Genomic DNA, 19,110 nt, shown 5'->3' with positions numbered 1-19,110 from the left:
CAGGGGGCTCACAGATAAATTAAATACTCTGGCGAAGTTCTTCCTTGGTTTCAGCCTGCTGCCTAATGATTTCATTTGATGCTTGTTCTGCCTTGGACTGTGAAAAACACTACATGACCATCCTCTTCTTTCTTGCACTACCGGAAATTTTACAGACCTCAAATGTGCCCACTCCCACCAGCTCTCTCTCTTCTACGCCTCGGTCTGTGCCTGGGGGATCAGCAGCTCCAGCGGTGCCTCCCGACGGAAAAAACCGCCTGGGACAGATTCAACTACACTCGGCCTTTGTGTCAAAGTCTGACTCTTGGCCACTATGGAAGTCCCCAGCCAGGCTGTGATAGCATCAGTGCTGGACGGCGTTGAAAGTGAAGGCATTAGGCTGGAGGAAGAGACTTCAATTAGTGGTTTTACTAAAGGCTTTGGCAAAAAAAGAAGGAAAGTTTGAGGGAAATGTGCTGTTGACACCCAATTGGGCTATTCTGGCTCTGCAGAAGAGAACTGGAATGTCATGAAGAAACAAATGTTTGACCTCAGGGAGTGGAAGAAGAGAGAGAGGGTGGAATTTAAAAATACGAAGTCCAAGGTCATGTGCTTAGAAAATAGTATAAACTTCTGCTCTGTGTTGGATGCTTCCAGGATGAGAAGGCTGAGTGCTACTCACAATTCATGGCAGCGAGACAGGGCCAAAGGGAAGGCAAATGTGACATTAAACTGAAAGGCAAGAGTCCAGTCTAACAGGAACATGAAAAAAAATGACATTATTAAAACACTCATCAGTGAATCCTTGAACTATTCTGTAGCCCCCAGCTCATCCCCAGCAAGGAAAGTGTACAGAGAGGAAATATTATCATGACTACATGAACAGAAAAAGCCTATCCTACAAAAGAAGACTGGAAGGATGGGGCTATTTAGCTTAGCAGCATGATGGCTAAGGAAGGATACGAATGCTGTGTATAAATACATTAGGAGGATACATAACATGAAGGAAAAACAACTACTGACTCTAGGACAATGTTGGCATGAGAGCAAGTGGCAATAAACTGGTCCCAAATATATTTGGGAAGAAAAGTAAGCGTTTTCTAGCTAAAAGAGGAGCAAAAAAATTAGGAACTTTTCAGTTAGATGGGACAGATGACATAAGAGATTTGACAATTTCATGACTATAAGACATGGCATCTCAAAACCTGGGGACAAGATCTGCAGGACTAGAAAGTGCCTTCTTGCACTCCCCTGGTCTTCTTTTCATTGGCCTCTACCTGAGGAATGATGGGTTTTGGCAAATGGTATTCACACGCAGCTCCAGCAGTTCAAGAATTAGCTGCTACAATCTCCCTTCTCAATCAAAGCTAATCTATCCTTTTATTCCCTTTACTGAGTACAAAGCAAATGTAAATTATACGTATTATTGTACAACACAGCTTCTGCTTCCTGAATTATCTGCTATTAAAACATTTGCTATCTACCACGAAAAATGCATAATACAGAATTTCCCTTTCATTGCAAAGTACTGCCTTATTTTTCCTCTTATGAGACTGTCTGCTGCTGCTAAGAGTAACTTACCCGCAAAGAGCCAAAGACAGTTAGGAGAAAACAATCGCATACTTTGTATTTAAACATACTATACTGTACATCCCTAGGCAATAAATTATTCTTTCTCACAGTATTATATCAGAAAGACTTCTATTAAAAGCCATACCTACCGATTCCCTCTTCTGACATTGTATAATTTACCACCGACAAATGTTCATAAACAGTTTGACTGAAAAATCCATAAAGCCATTTCAGCTTTATTTTAAGTTCCATTTAATGTCCCTCAAAAATGATTTCATCAATGTGTTTCCATTAGCTGGTTCTCTGCCCAATAACTTAATTCCACACAATCAGTCAGGAACTTACAAAGCATATGACAGGATCTACCTAAAGTGTTTTGAATCACCATAACAATTCACTCAAAGAGTGTTTTTTTTTCCCTTCGAAGTGCATAACGTGTGGGGGCACAAATGTCAAAGACCCCTCCATGTGTTCACACAAGAACAAAAATCAAGAGTCCTGTAACAAGGCAACATTTACAGTTCAGCTTCAGGGTTTAGGGATTTTTTGTTTGTTTCCTTCTCTTCTCTCATTTGAGACTCAGAAGAAAGACTGCAGGAGAACAGCTCTGCCAAGTAAGAGTTCGCATTTCCTCTGGCACCAGTGGTTTGTCAGAAGCCTACTGCCACAGCCAGGAGACAGGCCTGGCTGCAGTCTGGACCAGTGCAAGCGAGTTGCTGGAGTGACATCCAGCTTCTGGACCCCCTCTCATCTCCCTCCTCCCATTCTGCACCCGCCACAGGAGCCCAGTGCCAACGGGCTCTTGCATTTTCTGAGCAGTCCCAGCTCTCGCACGGGAAGACACTGTCCCTTCTTGCTGCAGAGCACATGCCTGACACAGCAACCTGCCCTCGCTGTCTCCAGCATGGAAGCAACAAAAAGAGCCAGTGGGCTGGGCTTTTGGCAATCATGTTGCTCTATGACATGAATCCAAGGCATAGCATAAAACGAGGCATTTTTTTATCTCAGTTTCGCACTGAAACAAAGCAGAAGCATCATGTTCTGTATGTGCATGTTGGTCTGCCAGTCTCCTGTTGAAGAGTGCCTTTTGAAGCATCATCGCTTTTCATCCAAATATGGAGTTGGTTGATCAATCTCGTGAGCTTTACGAGAAAAGACTGGGAGATTACTAACACCCCACCACGTCAAAGGCTCTGGTGTGAGCTCAACACTGGCTCCATGCCAGCAGCTCCGTAGGGGAGCGAGGAGTTGCAAATGCCCTAAGAAGGGAGCAAATCTCAGCTGGAACATGCATCTTCTTAACCAGCAACAAATCCAACCAAAGGAAAGTGGGCATCAGCAGTTCAGCTTTCGAAGCTGCCCCTTGCTTTCCCTGTGTGCTGCAGCAGTACCAGAGCTGCGTGACACTCCTGGTGCAAAGGCAAGGGCCGTCCCTGCTCCCTCTGTCCAGAACTGGGCTCCAGCCATCCTAGCAAGATATTGATCCCACACCGCTCCCGCTGCACAAAACTTGCTTTAGGCTTCTACTGCTATCAGTTGGAAGGGAGAGAAGAGCAGCTCCAATGCAATGCGATGAGAGGTATTTTTAGACTAATGATTGATGCTACTGCTGTCAAGGGTAGGTGGCAATCAGCTGAACAGCACTTGGGGGTGTACAGAACTCAAAGAGAGAAATCAGGCTCCTGCTCAGGTGCAGATGCACCTGGTTAGCTATTCCCCACTTCCATTTTTCTTTTCTTTCTAAACAGCACAGTTTTTCCCACTCTGTGTATCCTCCTAGTAATAATTCCAGACCCATAGTACACGTTTAGTGTATCTTTAGTCCTGTGCCTTAATGTAGTACTGTGCAAATGAAGGGAGAAGGAGAAAGATTTGCTATGATTTTTTTCTAGCTGAAGTCAAGAGGCAATGTATAGCATTCTGGTGATCTCCATAAACTACCTCTATACCCACTACTATTGATCAGGACACATTCACAGCAATTTGCTCATGAAAACACCCATCTGACGAGGTTCTCTCCTCTGTAGGTCTCATCAGGGTAATACGTGACAGTCTCAGAAAGGTGTTTGTACAAACAGATGTCCAGGAAGTAAATCCAATACAATATAGGTAGAAATGATTTGTGCCTGCTTCTTTTAATTCCTAGTTATAAAAGCTTATTCATCCTTAATTTATGTTTTTAAATGGATGAACATAGTAATTGCTGTTGCTCCCCTTGAATCCCATCACATCTGAAATCAATAAGAGCTCCATTTCAGGGCCCAACCATAACAGCCCGGCTAGGTTAAGCCAGTGCACTGAACAAAAGACATCAAGCTTCATTCATGTTTCCTTCTAGGATAGCATAAAAATGGTTCATTGCAAAGGTCTGTCTGCCTGCCTACCTTCGTTGTCAAAGTGCTGAGGAGTTGTTCTTTTAAGGGCAATAGACGTAATGAAATCACGTGAAATCACACAGAAAGGTGTTTAAAATAAAAATGTAATGTAAATTATTTAGAATCTTTTAGGTTTTGGTCTCGGCACTGTAGGCATGTAGGGAGTGAGTCAACCCTTCGGCACTGGGCTGAGGTTGAGTTAGGCCAGACGGGAACTCCCTGTGACTCCAGCATCGCCAGCTCCGCCACGTGGAGGAGAAGCCCTTATCTGACTCATAGTCCCAAGAAATAAATGGAGCCTGGTTTTAAGCAAGAAACCATACAAACAAGATGAATTGCAAGCTCTAAGGTGACCATGTAGGTCGTTAGTGATGTGTGTGTCTGTAGACACAGGTTGATCTTCAACAGCCTAGCTTCAGTGGTTGAAAGTCTGAGAAATATAAAGGGAATGACAGAAAAGAACAGAAGGGCTTGCATCCAAACTGAGAAAAGACATACAAAGAAAGGCTTCTACATCTTGTGCTGACCTCTAGATATTTCCTTCTTGACTAGTTTTGGGGTCCTTCAACACTTTTTCTGCAGCTCAACAATAGCAATGTCATCACTGAATTCCTTTGAAGCTCTTCTTGTCCTTCTTGTGCAAAGTTGCAAAGAAACTCAGGAGAGCACCTGAAGTAGGAATACACAGTGGAAATTTATCAAGGAGAATTTTACGTGAGCTTCAAACAGATCAGGTTGTGAAGGCTGGGGAAGACACTTAGGAAATAAAATATAAATCTGCCACACTTTTAAACTTGATTTCAGTGTTTGGTAAGTGTACGGTATGTTTCTTTCATAATCCTCGTGACATTTAATCAATATTAATCTGATGGTGGATGATTCTTCTTTTTCCTTAAACAGGATTAAGATAACGCAACCTGAACACACATTTCATCCTGGACTAGAAGCCTATACACCTTACATAAATGCTATCCTTTTTGCCTGGAATGTACTTCGCAGTAAAAGCAAACACAAGGAAAACTTCTCGGCATATCTCCCTCCCAATACACATTGTTCTCGCCAACAAAAGGCAAGTTTACTATCTGGGTGAGCTGATTTTGAAAAAGGAGGGCAATGTTCGTTGCATTTGCCATTAAAAGGAATGGACGACAGTGTCTACACCTATTGCCCTCAAGGCAGCAAAGCAATCAGAAGTATTCATTCCAGAATTGTATGTTTGTTCAAGATCTGGTCATTTGAATTTCTTACCTTACAGAGCGGAAGAAAAACTTTATTTGAATGAAAGCATCCAAAAATCCCATCCCAGCCTCTGGAACCCCCCCCCCCCCCCCCCCATGCAATCCAACCATTTTTTTCCTATATATTTTTAAAATTCTTTGCCATTGTTGATTACAGATTAAATCACTTTTTGACACCTGACTTTTACATTGCTACAGCAATAGCACAACCCCTAACTGAGAGCAAGAAAGAAATTTCTTGTGGCTTTAATCACTGATAGGAAACATATTTCCCACTCCCTCCTGAATTTTGCTAAACATAATTTTTTTCCAGCATCACAGCTCTGCAACGAATGCAAAGGAATCTGATGAAATTCTGCTGCCACAACCGAATGTTACAGACAGCGGAGACTCTCTCCAGTCTTGCTAGTGCCAGTGCTAAAACCTGGTATTCTTGTTTGTCAGCGTATTTCCCCACTTTCCTCATTTTATTCTCTGTTCCTCTTCCACAGGACCAACGACTACGTGACAGCTTGGCAAATGCTCTGGGACTGCATTAGACTTCATTACCTACAGGGAGTGTGCAGTGAATGTTCGTAGCTGCTTGGTGAAGCAGTTCCTACATCTTCAGCCCAAGGTGCAACGCCTGTCCACGCTTCGCGAGCAGCGCCGTCGGCCGCGGCACCCTCCTTTCTCCTGCCCACAGCACGGAAGGGAGCTCTGGAGCAACTACTACCCCTACTACCCCAGGTGCCGTGAAGCAGCCCGAGCCAGCAGCAGCTCATCTCATGGATGAACTGGGAAAGGCCTCTGACACCAGGATGTATTAAGGACATATTTTTCAGGAAAACATACAAAATCCACAATACAAAGGTTCAAGCTTGGCACTTCTCCTCAGGCATAACGTTGCAGTAGACTACACGGTGAGGCCAGGAAGCTCCATTTCCTCTGGATTAGGCCTGATTTCAGCACTTGGCTACAGAAGTTGTTCACTCTGCCATAAACAAATCAGCAAAATGCCACTTTGAAATCATAATGGGTGCTGTAAAGGGCAACCGTGCTTGTCCTGACCCATAAACAACTGCTTCTGAAGAACGGTGCATGCAGGAAAAATGGGTGGTAATTCATGGAAGTCGTTAAACTTCTAGCTTACATCACCCTCCAAAATGACTGGTGCCAGTCAAATAGCTTTGTGGATTATTTTCATGGACTATAACTACTCTTGCAGTCCTTAAAGTTACTCTGCTGTAAATATTGCGAGCTAGAAAGCTCGAAAGGCTAGAAAGCTAGAGGCTACACAAGCTAGAAAGGACATGCCAAGAAGCTACAGAAATTATACTACTGAGGAAGTGTGAGCAGAGTCCTTTAACCAGGCTGGCATTGCAGCCACAGCGCTGCAGGGTTCCTCCCAGATCAAGCTCATACAAGGCTCCCTGAAAATGTTTGTAGATGTGAAGCTTCAGAGACAGCTGGGCTAGCTTACACAGACATGTCAGCTCACCACATTCATATTAAATCATGTTTTCCTCTTGTCCAAAGCGCAGGACACTGCAAATGCTTTTTTAACCCTTCCACGGGCGATGAAACCCAGCACTTTGTATTCTGCAAACACAGAGCCGGTTACTCCTCTGCCCTCAACAACCGAAACCCCCAACCCAAACCCTCCCATTGAAAAGAGCATTCTAGGAGACAATCATGCAGTGATCTCATTGACCATAACTTGGGCTATGTTTCTTTTATCACTGGTGGTCCTCCACTAAAATCTTAGACGTCCTTAACATACAGCTCATAAATAAAATGTTGGAAATATGCCTTGGAATTAATTACTCCAAACTTATTAATAAATTTGCAATAACATTTCAACAGCTGACTCCTCTTTTCAGGTGCATTCCTAGGCACCTGGAGAGAAACCACAGCAAAAAACGCTCCCAAACTCACACTCCTGGAAGTCCAACCTGTGGTCAGCACTTGCACGCGCCACACGGCTCATCGCACAGAGGGAAAATGCTACGGTGGAAAAGAGCTACAAGGTAGAAACAGAGCTACGGGCTAATTAGCTGGAGGGAGGGCACATGAGTGGTTGGCGAGATCAAAGGTAGGTTTTAGCCACGGTGCTGGGGAGGACTGCAATGAATGGCGGGGGGTGTCACACGTCTCCTGCAGACTTTATACTGGGAGATGGAAGGCATCCTACCCCACTCCAAATACAGCTCTTTTAGTTAGGTTTTGCCACAGGGAAAGGCTTTAGCCACATTCTTCTCATTAGGCTATATTGGAGAAAAGCTTATGCTGTGGGAGGACAAATGTCTAAGAGCAAGACACATTTTCCAGGGACCCAGAATGGGAGCAATTTGGGAGCAATCCCTGTATTCTTCTATTACAGAAAAGGGACCTTGAGGTTTTATGATTAATCCTACCCTTACTGCAAAGCAAAATGGTAATTTTAAGAGTAGCTAAAAAGCGTGGTTGATTTGTAACGGGACAGCATCCAGCCCATGCAATCCCACCTCCCACACACACCTCCCTCCACCACCCAAAACCAGGGACTGCGAAAGCCTGTAAGCTGCAAGAACGCGTCTTTCGTGTTTTTATCTCACCTCACTGCAATGCATGTGGATTCCCATCAATATTTAGTCTTAAAAAAATCGGCTAAATCCATCATAAATATTAAACACCAGAGTATACTGGCAAGTTTCCCTGAAAACAAACTCCAAAAAATAATCTCCAAAAGAGATGTCAAGGCTCTCAGGAGAACTGACACTGGCATGTCATCAAATGTTGTCTTATAAGGCTAAATTAAGCATCTGACCAGAGTTTAATTTCTGTAAAAACTCATGCTAATTTAAATTGCTTTAGATTTAATTAAAAATGCTTTTCTATGGAGATACTAATGTAACTCTTTTAATTAGTATCAAGTGGCATCTAGAGGGCATATTTAAAAACTAATCTGGAGAATAAATAGAGCTCACTAACAGTCAGAATAATGCTTTATGATTGTCTTTTGTTTATAAATGCTATAACGTTGAATATGCTATTAAATGAAACTGGTAATTAATATATATCAAAGCTATTTTTTAACGCTCTTTTAACTAAAGAGTATATTTTACGCACCATTTTTCAGATGGTCTGAACACGTTTCCTTGCTGCAGGAGGGGGGAAGGGGAACCGCTGTATGACGTACCACATACGAATTCAATTAGCACCAGCTCACTCATTTCCCGTAACGCAGACCGTATGTGTTTACGAGCCCGCGGGGGACATCCAGCGAGGTGTTAGCTTGCGGCTACGTGGTGTTTGCCAAAGCACAACATAGCAACGGCCAGCACGGAAGGTCTGCCCTGCACCGCACCCACAGCCCCGGGAGCAGCACCGTGGGGCTATTCAGCGGGAAGAGAAGTGGCAGGCTTTGCCTTCAAAACCTAAGCCTTGCAAAACTTGCAAATTCACAGTTCTGAAGAACGAGAATGGCTCTGAGCTTTGCTGTAGTATCTTTTAAAAGACCATGAGGTGCTCAATTACTACAGGAGTGAAGCTTGTAAAAGAAAGGGGTGCTAACAGCGCGGATGTGCTGCCATCCAGTCTCACCACGAGCACGGAGGAGATGGCTGGGTGATTGCAGATGAGCTTGGAAGAAAAAGGGCAGACTGGCTTTGGCATACGGCTCAGCTTCTACACGACTGTTTGTAGGCAAACATGAGCTGCTTCTGAGTCATCTGGACCAACAGAGCTGCTGAGCTCCTGGCTGGCTTTGAGCAAGGCAGAGGGAATTTGTGCTTGTGTCTGGAAAAGGTTGTGGAGATGTTATCAGAGCTGACCATGGCCAACAGGCTCATAGGGCTGCCCTAGTTCTCAAACAGAAGTTCCCTTTAGCCTCCAAACTGTCCTATGATGACATGTTTCACTGGATTCACTAAATCAAATAAAAACATTGAAGTACTCTAAACTACATCATGCATGAAAAGCAGAGGCGACCAACTCTGTCTTTCTGTGTCCTTTAATGGTTAAAAATCAGAAAAAAAGCCCTCAAAATACAATTAAAATAAAACTACTTGCATTTGGTAATCTGCACCACCCATGCTGTGCAATTTTTTGAAGCACCATCAAATGCAGCACGTCCTGCTTGTATTTTTTTAATCCATAATTCTGTGTATTCCTCCCTCTCTAATGCCTTGCTAATGTTGAAAAATCCTTTAGCTACACAGAGCAGAGTCCATTTCAAAGAAGGAAAGCACCACTTTTCTCGTGACAAGGCTTCAGCATTACTGTGTAGAACACTTTCAGAATCAACTTTGAAGACCGTACTAAGAAAAGCAGTAATTCTCATTAACAAGGTTAAAAGTTAGCCACGAGCCCAATAACTGCTGCTCTAACCTGTGAGATGACTTTCACGCCAGATTGCAGACATACACCTCCTTCTACAACAAGTACGTGTTCAGCAAGAACAAGTTGAGATTATTTACATAGCGTAGATAGGTGTCAGCAGACACATACCGACAGCACCTGAGATCCCAAACACCAGAAAAATGATCAAAGGAATCTGTCTGTGTACTACAAGTTGGACTAGCCTCAAGTGCAGATAAAAACACTGGAAGAAATGCGAACATATGGTACAACACTTCCCAGCATGGCAAACAGCCATGGCAAACACTTTTGGAGATAAAATTAGATTGGGGAAGCAAAGCTGGAGAAAAACAAAGCCAAGCATGAACTCTGAAAGCATTTCAGCTCAAGGTCGTTGAAATACTTCCCATGTAACTTCGCCAGTGGTACCGTTCTACCTGTTCTTTTCTGATCGATCTGCATAAGCCAAATAAACCCCGAGAAACACTCAGCTGCAGATAAAAATCAAAGTGCACCACAGTAGTTAGCAATATTTTCGATGCTGTTTCTTCTGGAGACTAAAACAAGGCAGAAACTCAAAACTAACTACTAAAAATAATTACTGGTTTCTCCAAAGTACAAGGTAAATAAAACGTAATATCTTTGTAAGTATGTAATCAGAAAAGGAGCACTTGCAACTTGTAAGGAAAAGTTTCTGTGTTTTTTCTGAAGAACCACTGATACAAATCTCTCCCATTTTATGGTCTCCAAGAAAACACTTAAAAACTCTTGCTTCTTGAATTCATCTACCCTGCACAAAGACTGTAAAATGTCTTAGCTCTGAAGGGTGCAGTGAGAAGGGCAATTTGTGGTAGAACACGGATTGTGACAAATGTTCCCCAGCTCTGTAACACTGCAAGAATTTTGAATGGTCCTTTTCATAGCTTTAAGCTAAAAAAGATAGTTAATTATGTGAGGTTTAACATTTATCCTCTAAAACTCACCTAACTTTGTATAGCTGGTGACTGAACTAGTCCAGTACATAACAACAGTGACTTGCAAAGAGCCAGACCTGGCCTGTCTACAAACAGGAATCTTCTAGAATAGCATGACATCAGCTAACGAAAAACGTTAAGGGTTGGGTACAAAGTACCATTCATGATGGTTAGCCTCTAAGCTGCTCATTTTAATCTCCTTTAGATTATACATAATATACTAGTAATATGCTACATAATACGTAGAAATAACATGAATTAGAAATACTATCCTCTAAGCTCCTTCATCGATCTCTGTTTTTAGGCGCTTACTAGAGAAGTAAGGAACAATTTGGAGCAAACGGATCCAATCAAGCCATCAGCAAACAGGTATCCGTGCACCCACAGAGACCAGTGCCGCTGTTCTGTGACTCACTGCTAGCAACATTGAGCTACCCACCCTGGTCCTACGTGCAAACATTCATGAGCAAATCTTAGACTAACCAAAGTGCATGGATTGAACTGGAGAGCAAGAGAACTTGCTCTGAACAAGCTCTGAAAAGTCATTTCATGTAACAATCAAATACATTTTAAACTGTATTTTTCATTTCTCTAACTAAAAAAAAAATCAAAACAAACAATAAATACCCCCACTCCCCAAACTCAAAGTGCATCCCCAGCTTTTATGAGGAACTACCAACGTAAAGCCTAGCAGGCAGGGCAGCTGGGGACGCACAGCTGCAGACGGCTCAGAGATGCACAACGTGCTCTCACATGTGCTAAGGAAAGATAACCGATATAAAGGCCACCAAACTATTCAGAAAATTAATGTGGGGTCCTAACTCATGCTGACTTTTTCACTGGAGGTCTCCTCCTTGGTGTTTGCTTTAGAATGAAGGAGGAGCTGGTGAAAGTGGTGGGATCAAAACCACAAAGCCTGAGGTTTCCCTACGCACAGTGACCGCAGCCATGGAAGCATCCTGAGAGTGATCCCTCACTGACCTTCATCCCAGACCCAAGGGATAAAGTTGTTCAGTTTTGAAAGCTGGTTTTAAAGCTGCTTCACTGAGCCAGACAAACCACTTTCAGGGGAGTTTTTCTGGAGGGGATATAACATATTGTGCAAGTCAAGAAACCCCTCAGATAGAAACTCCTGGCCATTATCTGCTTGGGGAAGATTCAAAGTCAAAAAGACAGCAAAAGGCTTTGCGTCCAAAAGAAGCTTTCCGCAAGTACGAAGGAAAGTTAGCCAAAGCTATACTAAAATTTGAAGAGGCGCATATTAAAACAGTGATTTAGTGAATAATCTTTTACCTAAAACTCGTAATCTCTCTGCTCCAACCACCACTTCGTTGTCATCTGCAGAAAACAGCAATTTTCCAGAGAGGGTTTTCACCTCAAATTTTTGGCTGTGTGCTTCCACTGCTTGGGGACCTAGAGGGAAGAAGAGATTTAGCACAACCTTTTAGGGAAAAGTATAAGAAAATCACATAGTAGCTTCATACATTTATTAAACCCATCTGCTGAGATTATCCTAATAGTTCTGCAGATACAACCCCCACCCGACACATCAAACAGGGAGGTCTGTGCTTTTCAGAGGGTGACCTCTCGTTAGAAAAGGGCACTGTTTCTACCCAAAAAACAACCCCTCAACTATTTCTATTTATGTTTTTGTTAATGCTTATGTGTGTCATAAAATCACCATTAAGCTTGGGATAGCTGGGAAATTTTTACAGGAAGACAGACCCGCATATGAAATAGCAATGAATCATAATAAGTTTATATAAGCAAATCCAGCCATGCTTCGAGAGTATTGGTGCAGCTGCAAGAGGCAACAAAGCTCCCCCATACGTTTTGCTTGGACCGGAGCTGCGATGTAAAAAATTCCTGGTTCTCTGCCTGTTAAATATACCTGGATTAAAATGGTATCCGTGTCATGCAGTGTCCAACTTAAAAAAAAGAATAAAAAGCCACAAACACCACCACAGGAGCAAATGTTTTCTTTCAGGCCATTTCAACCACGTGCAGACTGTGGCAACTGCATGGTCTCCGACATTTCGGAAAGTTTCTGGACAAGTAAAACTTTCCTTCGTAGCTCGTATTTGAGTTCTGCTGGTTCTCCTGCAGGCTGCTGCGCACCGCAGTGCTGGAAAGCCGCCGGCAACGCGTTCTGTTGTGGAGCCTGATAAACATCGGCTGCCTGAACAGCAAATCTGTGCAGGTCTGTGGCTCGAAGGCTGCAAAGTTCAGCCCAGGTCCATTGCCCGACCCAGGCTAAACTGTAGACAAATCAGCACCTACCAGCTCTGTGCAACCCAGTCCCAGCCACAGCCTCCCTGGAGTATGCTACTGCACAAGGTAGGTGATGGGACTTCGGATTACTTCTGGCCATCTTCACGACTAGTCTCATTTCTCAAAAGACAAGAGCAGTAAGAGCTGAAAGCCAGTATTTTCTTACAGGCAGTTTCTAACTCCATCTATAGCCAGCGTTTGCCTGCACAGGTCATCCGTACTGGCATCAGGGCACACAAAAGAACCATGCGCACGGTTCAGTCTGCAGAAAAGTGAGGCTATGCCGAGATCCCTGGAAAAACTTAAAAATCCTGTAGCCATTCTGTGAAAATCCAGTACTTCCAAGCTTTAAGTTTGATCTGCATCTCACTAATTAACTGCCTGCCTACTCATCACTGCAGCACGCACTACACGGGACCACATCTTTGCTCCACGCCGAAAACAAAGCTGCTGCCAAACGCAGAAACGAGCTCAATAACCAGAACATCACGCCGGGAGACGTCACTGACTGCGTCCTCCCAGGCTCTTCTGAAACGAAGGTGCTTAAGTGAACCAAATACTCTTGAAAATATACAGAGACCCAACAAACTAAACACGTTCATTCTGAATGTGAGAATCAGGGAGCTTGGGGTTGAATTTATTTCCTTCCTCCAGGCAATTTGCATGCATGCTGCTTAAATCACTGCTTACTGAAGCTGCATATTTAATTATTTAATACTGTGACTAGAGGCCAAGATGTTATATAAGCAAACCAAACAAACCCGGTCTCACGTAGAAACAACATGTTTATGGATTACTGGTTCTGCCACACAGCAATACTTCTCCTGGTCCCTAGATAAATCTCAATAAATAAATATCTATCCTATATCTCATATATATATTCCATATTAGCATATATAATGCATTAGGCTCTTTCAACCCAAATTACACATGCATTCATTCAAAGGCTGCTGTGCACTGGGGATTTATGAAACACCCACTTCCCCATCACACACACTAATTCTTTGGAGCACGAGAGCGTTCTTCATCAGCAGAAGGGCACAGAAAGCTCTAAATTGCCAAGTGTCCCGATCCAGCCACAGTTAATTAGCAGGGCTCCCAAGATCTCACGCAAGTTAGAAGTGTCTCAGGAAAAGCCTGTGCCTGTTACAACAGAAATGTCAGCCTGCATATGTTCTTCTTGACCCTGAAGTCGTAGAACTAACCCTTCTGTCTCTGGACTGGCTTTCAAACGAAAACGATGGTCTGCTTTGTTGTCAGCAAGCACCAGCCAGCTGCCTCTCCAGCACGGCTTTCATGTCTCTAGCTTTGTTTCTACAAAGTGGAGTAAAGTTTTCATTTGTACTTCACAAGACACCTGGGCTCCCCTCCTGCATCCTAAAGCCAACGCAGCATCCCACAACACACTCGCTTTCACCTCTCCTTCATCCTTCCACGTAGCCTTTCCCCCCTCCTTACCTGTTACAAGGCGAGTAAGGACTTTTGTCTTCTCATTGAGGATGTTCACTGTCACATTTCTGGCCGACTGGAAGTACAGTGGGTTGCCCTGGAACGAGACCACGAGAGCAAGCACATGAGACGCAGACGGCTGCCCAAGACCAGCCTGCTCGAGACACCTGGAGCTTTGCCTAACGCTGCTGGGCTGCTGTTGATGGCCCCAAAGCTGGGCGTGTGGTTGAGGTGCAGACCACCCCGCATTAATTTTTAGTGTCCCAGATAGAATCATAGTGCACACCTCCGTTTGGCCCGGATAATGTCCCAGAGACTAGCCTTGTTTTAGGGATGGTAAGCTTTATTGCCAGTGTAAGCCAACCAACCTGTTATTTTAAAATGCTCAGGTGTTGCGGGACCTGACCTAAGCTCCCCGAAGGTCATGGCGTTTTGGGAGGATGACTGATTGCAGCAGTGCATTTCAGAGTCAAATCTGCAATATTGCACACCACTTCAGACCACTCCGACGGGTGACTGTGTCTGCCCACGACACGGCCATGCCCAAAGGCTGTGAATGACAAACCTTAGTAATGTGTAGAAAGTGTCTTTGATCTCAAAGCACTTATGAACCATCCGGCAAATACCGCCATCACTTTCCAGTCTCCGATGACAGCTTGGGACCAGACCCATCCCATCAGGTCTGGTGATACACAAGATGTGAAGTCTTCCCCAGGTGACCACACAGATTTCTGTCCATTTCTCATTTTTTCTCATTTTCTCATTTTTATGCTTTAAATATACCTCTAAGAGAAGAGCTAGAGCAGCTGTTAGCACGCAGGAGCCACACAGATACCTGGCAGCATCCATCTCAGGTATTTCTCCCGCCGAGCGAAGCCAAAGAAAACCCATAGAGAAAACCATCTGGCTCCTTCTGTATGCAAACACATCCAAGACGCCCAGGAACTCGTGTTTTCTACAGGCAGCTCCAGCCCACACAGCTGGTTTCTCCAGGACTATTAACCGCCTAAGGCATTAGCACAGGGTGACCCCAACTTAAATCAGCCAAAAATCTAATGTGCGAGGTGGAAATTCACTGCCAGTATCTCTTCAAAATGTCTGAAGCAGGCAGCTGATTAAATTCATCAACTGACTAAGCCATAGGGCTGGTAGAGGGGATACAACAACAAGAAAATCAGCAAGGAGTTGAAAATTTCATGTCCATGTGCTTTTTCCATCAAAGTCCCTTTCCAGTGTTTCAAAATCTTTCCATTAGGCATGAATAATCAGGACGGAGATGGAGGATAGTGCAGGCATGTTCTCCTTGCCTGCTGAATTTGCAGGGAACATAACTAATACTTGCATAGATGCCATCTTTCTGGTTTATGGCAGAAGGACTAGGTTGTCTACGTATAAAACATAACAGGAGCACAGGAATGCACTCAGGGGAGTCCTGTGATGGCCTGGAGCTTCAAGGAACACTTCTAATGATGGGTAAATGATTCCCAGCAGTATGCGCAGAAAACAAATCTCAAAAAACTAAAACAAAACCAGCCCCACATGTGAACAAATATTCACAAAAATTACATTTGGGGCCTTCACTGTGTGAGCTACATGCACCCACGGGATCAGCCTTTCAGCAAAAAAGGGGGAAATGAGATTTGTTTGAGCAATTATAACTAGACCGTTATGGCTACATTCAGACTACTGACAACGAAATAGAAATAATAAAAAGAAAGAATTCCACTTAATCATTTCCAGACATTGGACAAGTTTCAGAAGCTCTTGATGTCTCTGTCACCTCATACACTAACTGGGGACAAACCATCCTTATATACCTCTGTGATGTGTTTGACAGCTTAAGTAATATAGTACCTGAAACTGAAATATGATTAATAAGTTAGATGTAAGGAGCAGTGTTAATGACTGGTAATGATTTTGCTCTTTTTTATTCACTTTTATTTGTGATCATCTAGAACCTGGAAATTAATGTTGATTACTATTTTATGGTTAATAGCACATAAAAAAAGATGGCTTTACTTGAATATCCACTTGCTCTGGTATGAATTCTCTGTAGCCCTGACTAGAGACCTAATCCGAACACCCCCCCGTGACATCAGTTTACTGCTACATTTTCATTTCACACTTACAGAGGAAGGACATTTCTAAAGGCAGATAGCTACAATCTGCATAACCTATAGTCATAGGTGAGACTCTATAACCACTCTAAACACACCATAGGAAGCGCAGAAAGGTCACATTTTTGACTTCCACTATTTGACTTTTGTTTATAGAGCTATGCAAGCAGCTAGAGTGTTTTAAAAAGGCCAGGAAGGCTTCTAGTCCAAACTCAGGTAGCAAAAACCATTCAGTCTCCACGGCTTTGAAACTGTGTTACTGATCCGCATAACTGGAGATTGCACTAGAGAAGTACTACAAGATAAGCCAAGTGGTTAATATAAAAAGAGTCACAGAAAAAATTGCTCCAAAGAAGTCTTACAAGACAAGCTAAGAGCTGGTATCCACCTACGAAGACTTAAAATACAGAATCAGCCCTTGAAATGCTTATCCCAGCGTAGTCATCTCATTCACTGGTTCAGAGCTCAGATTCATGCAGCCTTCAAAAATCTAAATTTCCCTAATGGAAGACTTATGTTTTTATTGGTCTGCAGGGAAGGAACATTTCAAGCACTTAATGCAACGCTCACTCTCATTTCCATAATTCTTCTTCCATTAAGAAATGAAAAAGAGCTGAAAAAACTACTCCCTTTTGCTGAAAATTCTGCAGAATTTCTGTCCATCATCTTCTGTTTGCAAAGGTAACACCACCGACATCTTTTACACACTGAACGTTTAAAAAATGTTTCCTCTGTTGCAAGCTTGGTGATGATGCCAGCTTCCTTCAATCACGCAGAATAAAAATAATTAAAGCATTAAAAGATTTTTAAAGCAGTTAGAAACTGTAACTGAAATGGTGAAGCCCTTCACTTCTCTTACACTTTCATGTTATCGTGACACAAAATTAAGTCTTCTGATGCACTTGAGCAAATGGAAATCTAGACCAATATGGCATCCTCACCACAATATGAATGATTATGTAGTGAAGTAACATTCTCACAAACTATCACAACACTTGAGAGACCTAGTGTTAGAATATCAGCACGCAATAAGCACATCTGAGTAATTACAACACTGTAAGTACGAGCCACACCACATTTCTGAAGTATAATATGGAACAATCCAGTTCTGAATCTTTCCAGATAAATAATATTAAAGAAATAAGTATATTTTACTCTTGGGATTGATGAAAGGAAAACAGAAGTGAATGGAAAACTGGAGTAAGCATTCTTTTGGATTCAGAAAAGGAGAGCAGATAATATTTTTCTCTTTGTCTACCTGTTTCTCTCCAAAGGGTTCACCCCAATTCTTCAGGAAAGCACACGTGAGATAAAATACATCTGATATCACTGATCACACAATAACTCAACATATTTCCCTGCCTGCTTGCTATCTGATGTCCTGAGAAATCTCTGTCATTTGTTCTTCTTCCTCTCAATCACAAACACGACGACAGGCGTTCCCCACACCTCGCTTCGCACGAGCGGATGCTGCTCGCAGCCCTCTGGCTGCCACTGACTTGCTCTTTCTCCCCAGACTTGGGTGTTACGCCTCTGACCTCTTCACAACAACGCTCTGTTAACTGTGTGGTGTTAGCAGAGTCCCAGTTCATGTCCATCGTAGCCATCCCATAGCACGGCACTGACCCCCAGCCTTCCAGTTAACTTCCTATGCAACTCTGCAAATTCAATCAGTGGTCACCCCCTTTCCGACACTATTTTACATTATTGTTTCTTTCCAGTGGTTCCTTTGGTTGGAGAAACTGAGGTAGCGGCATCGATGGGAGCAGGATGCATTTTCTCCCCTCTTGCATGCTTTGCTGTTTGATCCTGACTTATTTCAGGCATTTTCCTTGCAGGACTTTGATGGAGGATCCCACCCTGATCCACGTGGCAGCTCCATTTCTAGGGGTAGGTGAGGCTGGGAACTTTTAAGGACTCTTTGGGCGGTTTATCTACTTCCAGCCCACTATGCATCTACTATTCCTCTCTCCAGGAAATCCTACCTAGGAAATACAGGATTCTGCCTCTTACTCCATCCCCTCATCAGCAGACCCCATGGCCTAACAATAATGCAGATGTTTGTACACACACAAAAGAAGTTGCCACAGCTACTCCATGTATTAAAACATCGGACACATGCTGCAGAACAAAGAATGTGAAAAGTGCAAAACTATCTCCAAGCAATATAGCTTGTTTTCTCACTAAGCAGTGAGGCATTCAGTAAAACACAGAAGACTTTGCAAAAGGTACCGACTGATTGTTTGCTAGGTTAAACATAGGGCAAAACAAGCCCTGACTGCTCTCTAGCTGCCTTTCTTTGGCTCTCTCTGGAAGAGATGCTAAAAACTCCTAGATCAGAGACAAAACCAGAAAAAGCACTTTGACTGACAACCCTAATTTGTAGCTGAAGCAATCCCAACCAGTGCTGTCTTTAAGGAAATTCAATACTTTAACAGATGTCCTTAGACTGTTTTAGGGAATTATTAAAATACTTGGAAATCCTTTTGAATTTTAACAGGCAATTTTAAAATAATGCATCACAGTCAGTGTGTTTGTAATTTGGATGGTCAAAAGGAGTAGCTTTGATTTGATGGATTCAACGACTTCACACAGTAAGTGCAAGTGAAGCTTGTGGAAATAATGGAAATGGTGAATTTCCTGCAGGCTTGAAAAAGTAATGGGAAAAATTAAAACATTAAAGCAAAAGCCAGGTTGGCAAGGAGCAGTCTATGGAGAAGCCACTCAGAGCTCTATCTTCCTGCTCTGTACCTCTCACTGACATTACAGAAAGCAAACACTGCTCTACACACAGCTGGACCTTCGGAGGGCAAAG

At 43.1% G+C, this 19,110-nt stretch overlaps 1 protein-coding gene across 9 annotated transcripts in view; it reads right to left on the bottom strand.

Annotated features, from left to right (window-relative positions):
• The window catches only part of SGCD (sarcoglycan delta), a 359,505-nt gene that overhangs the window by 46,522 nt on the left and 293,873 nt on the right, over nucleotides 1-19,110 (bottom strand). For all 9 annotated transcript variants that reach the window (XM_075441531.1, XM_075441526.1, XM_075441532.1 and 6 more), the window contains 2 exons: nucleotides 14,188-14,275; nucleotides 11,752-11,871 (listed from right to left, as the gene is read on the bottom strand). In XM_075441531.1, coding sequence (XP_075297646.1) covers nucleotides 11,752-11,871; nucleotides 14,188-14,275 — 208 coding nt within the window. The remainder of the gene's footprint in view (nucleotides 1-11,751; nucleotides 11,872-14,187; nucleotides 14,276-19,110) is intronic.

Source organism: Opisthocomus hoazin, chromosome 22 (genome assembly GCF_030867145.1).
Source record: "Opisthocomus hoazin isolate bOpiHoa1 chromosome 22, bOpiHoa1.hap1, whole genome shotgun sequence".
Classification (NCBI taxonomy): domain Eukaryota; kingdom Metazoa; phylum Chordata; class Aves; order Opisthocomiformes; family Opisthocomidae; genus Opisthocomus; species Opisthocomus hoazin.
Note: the sequence above shows the minus strand (reverse complement) of the source record. Positions and strands in the feature narration are given on the sequence as shown.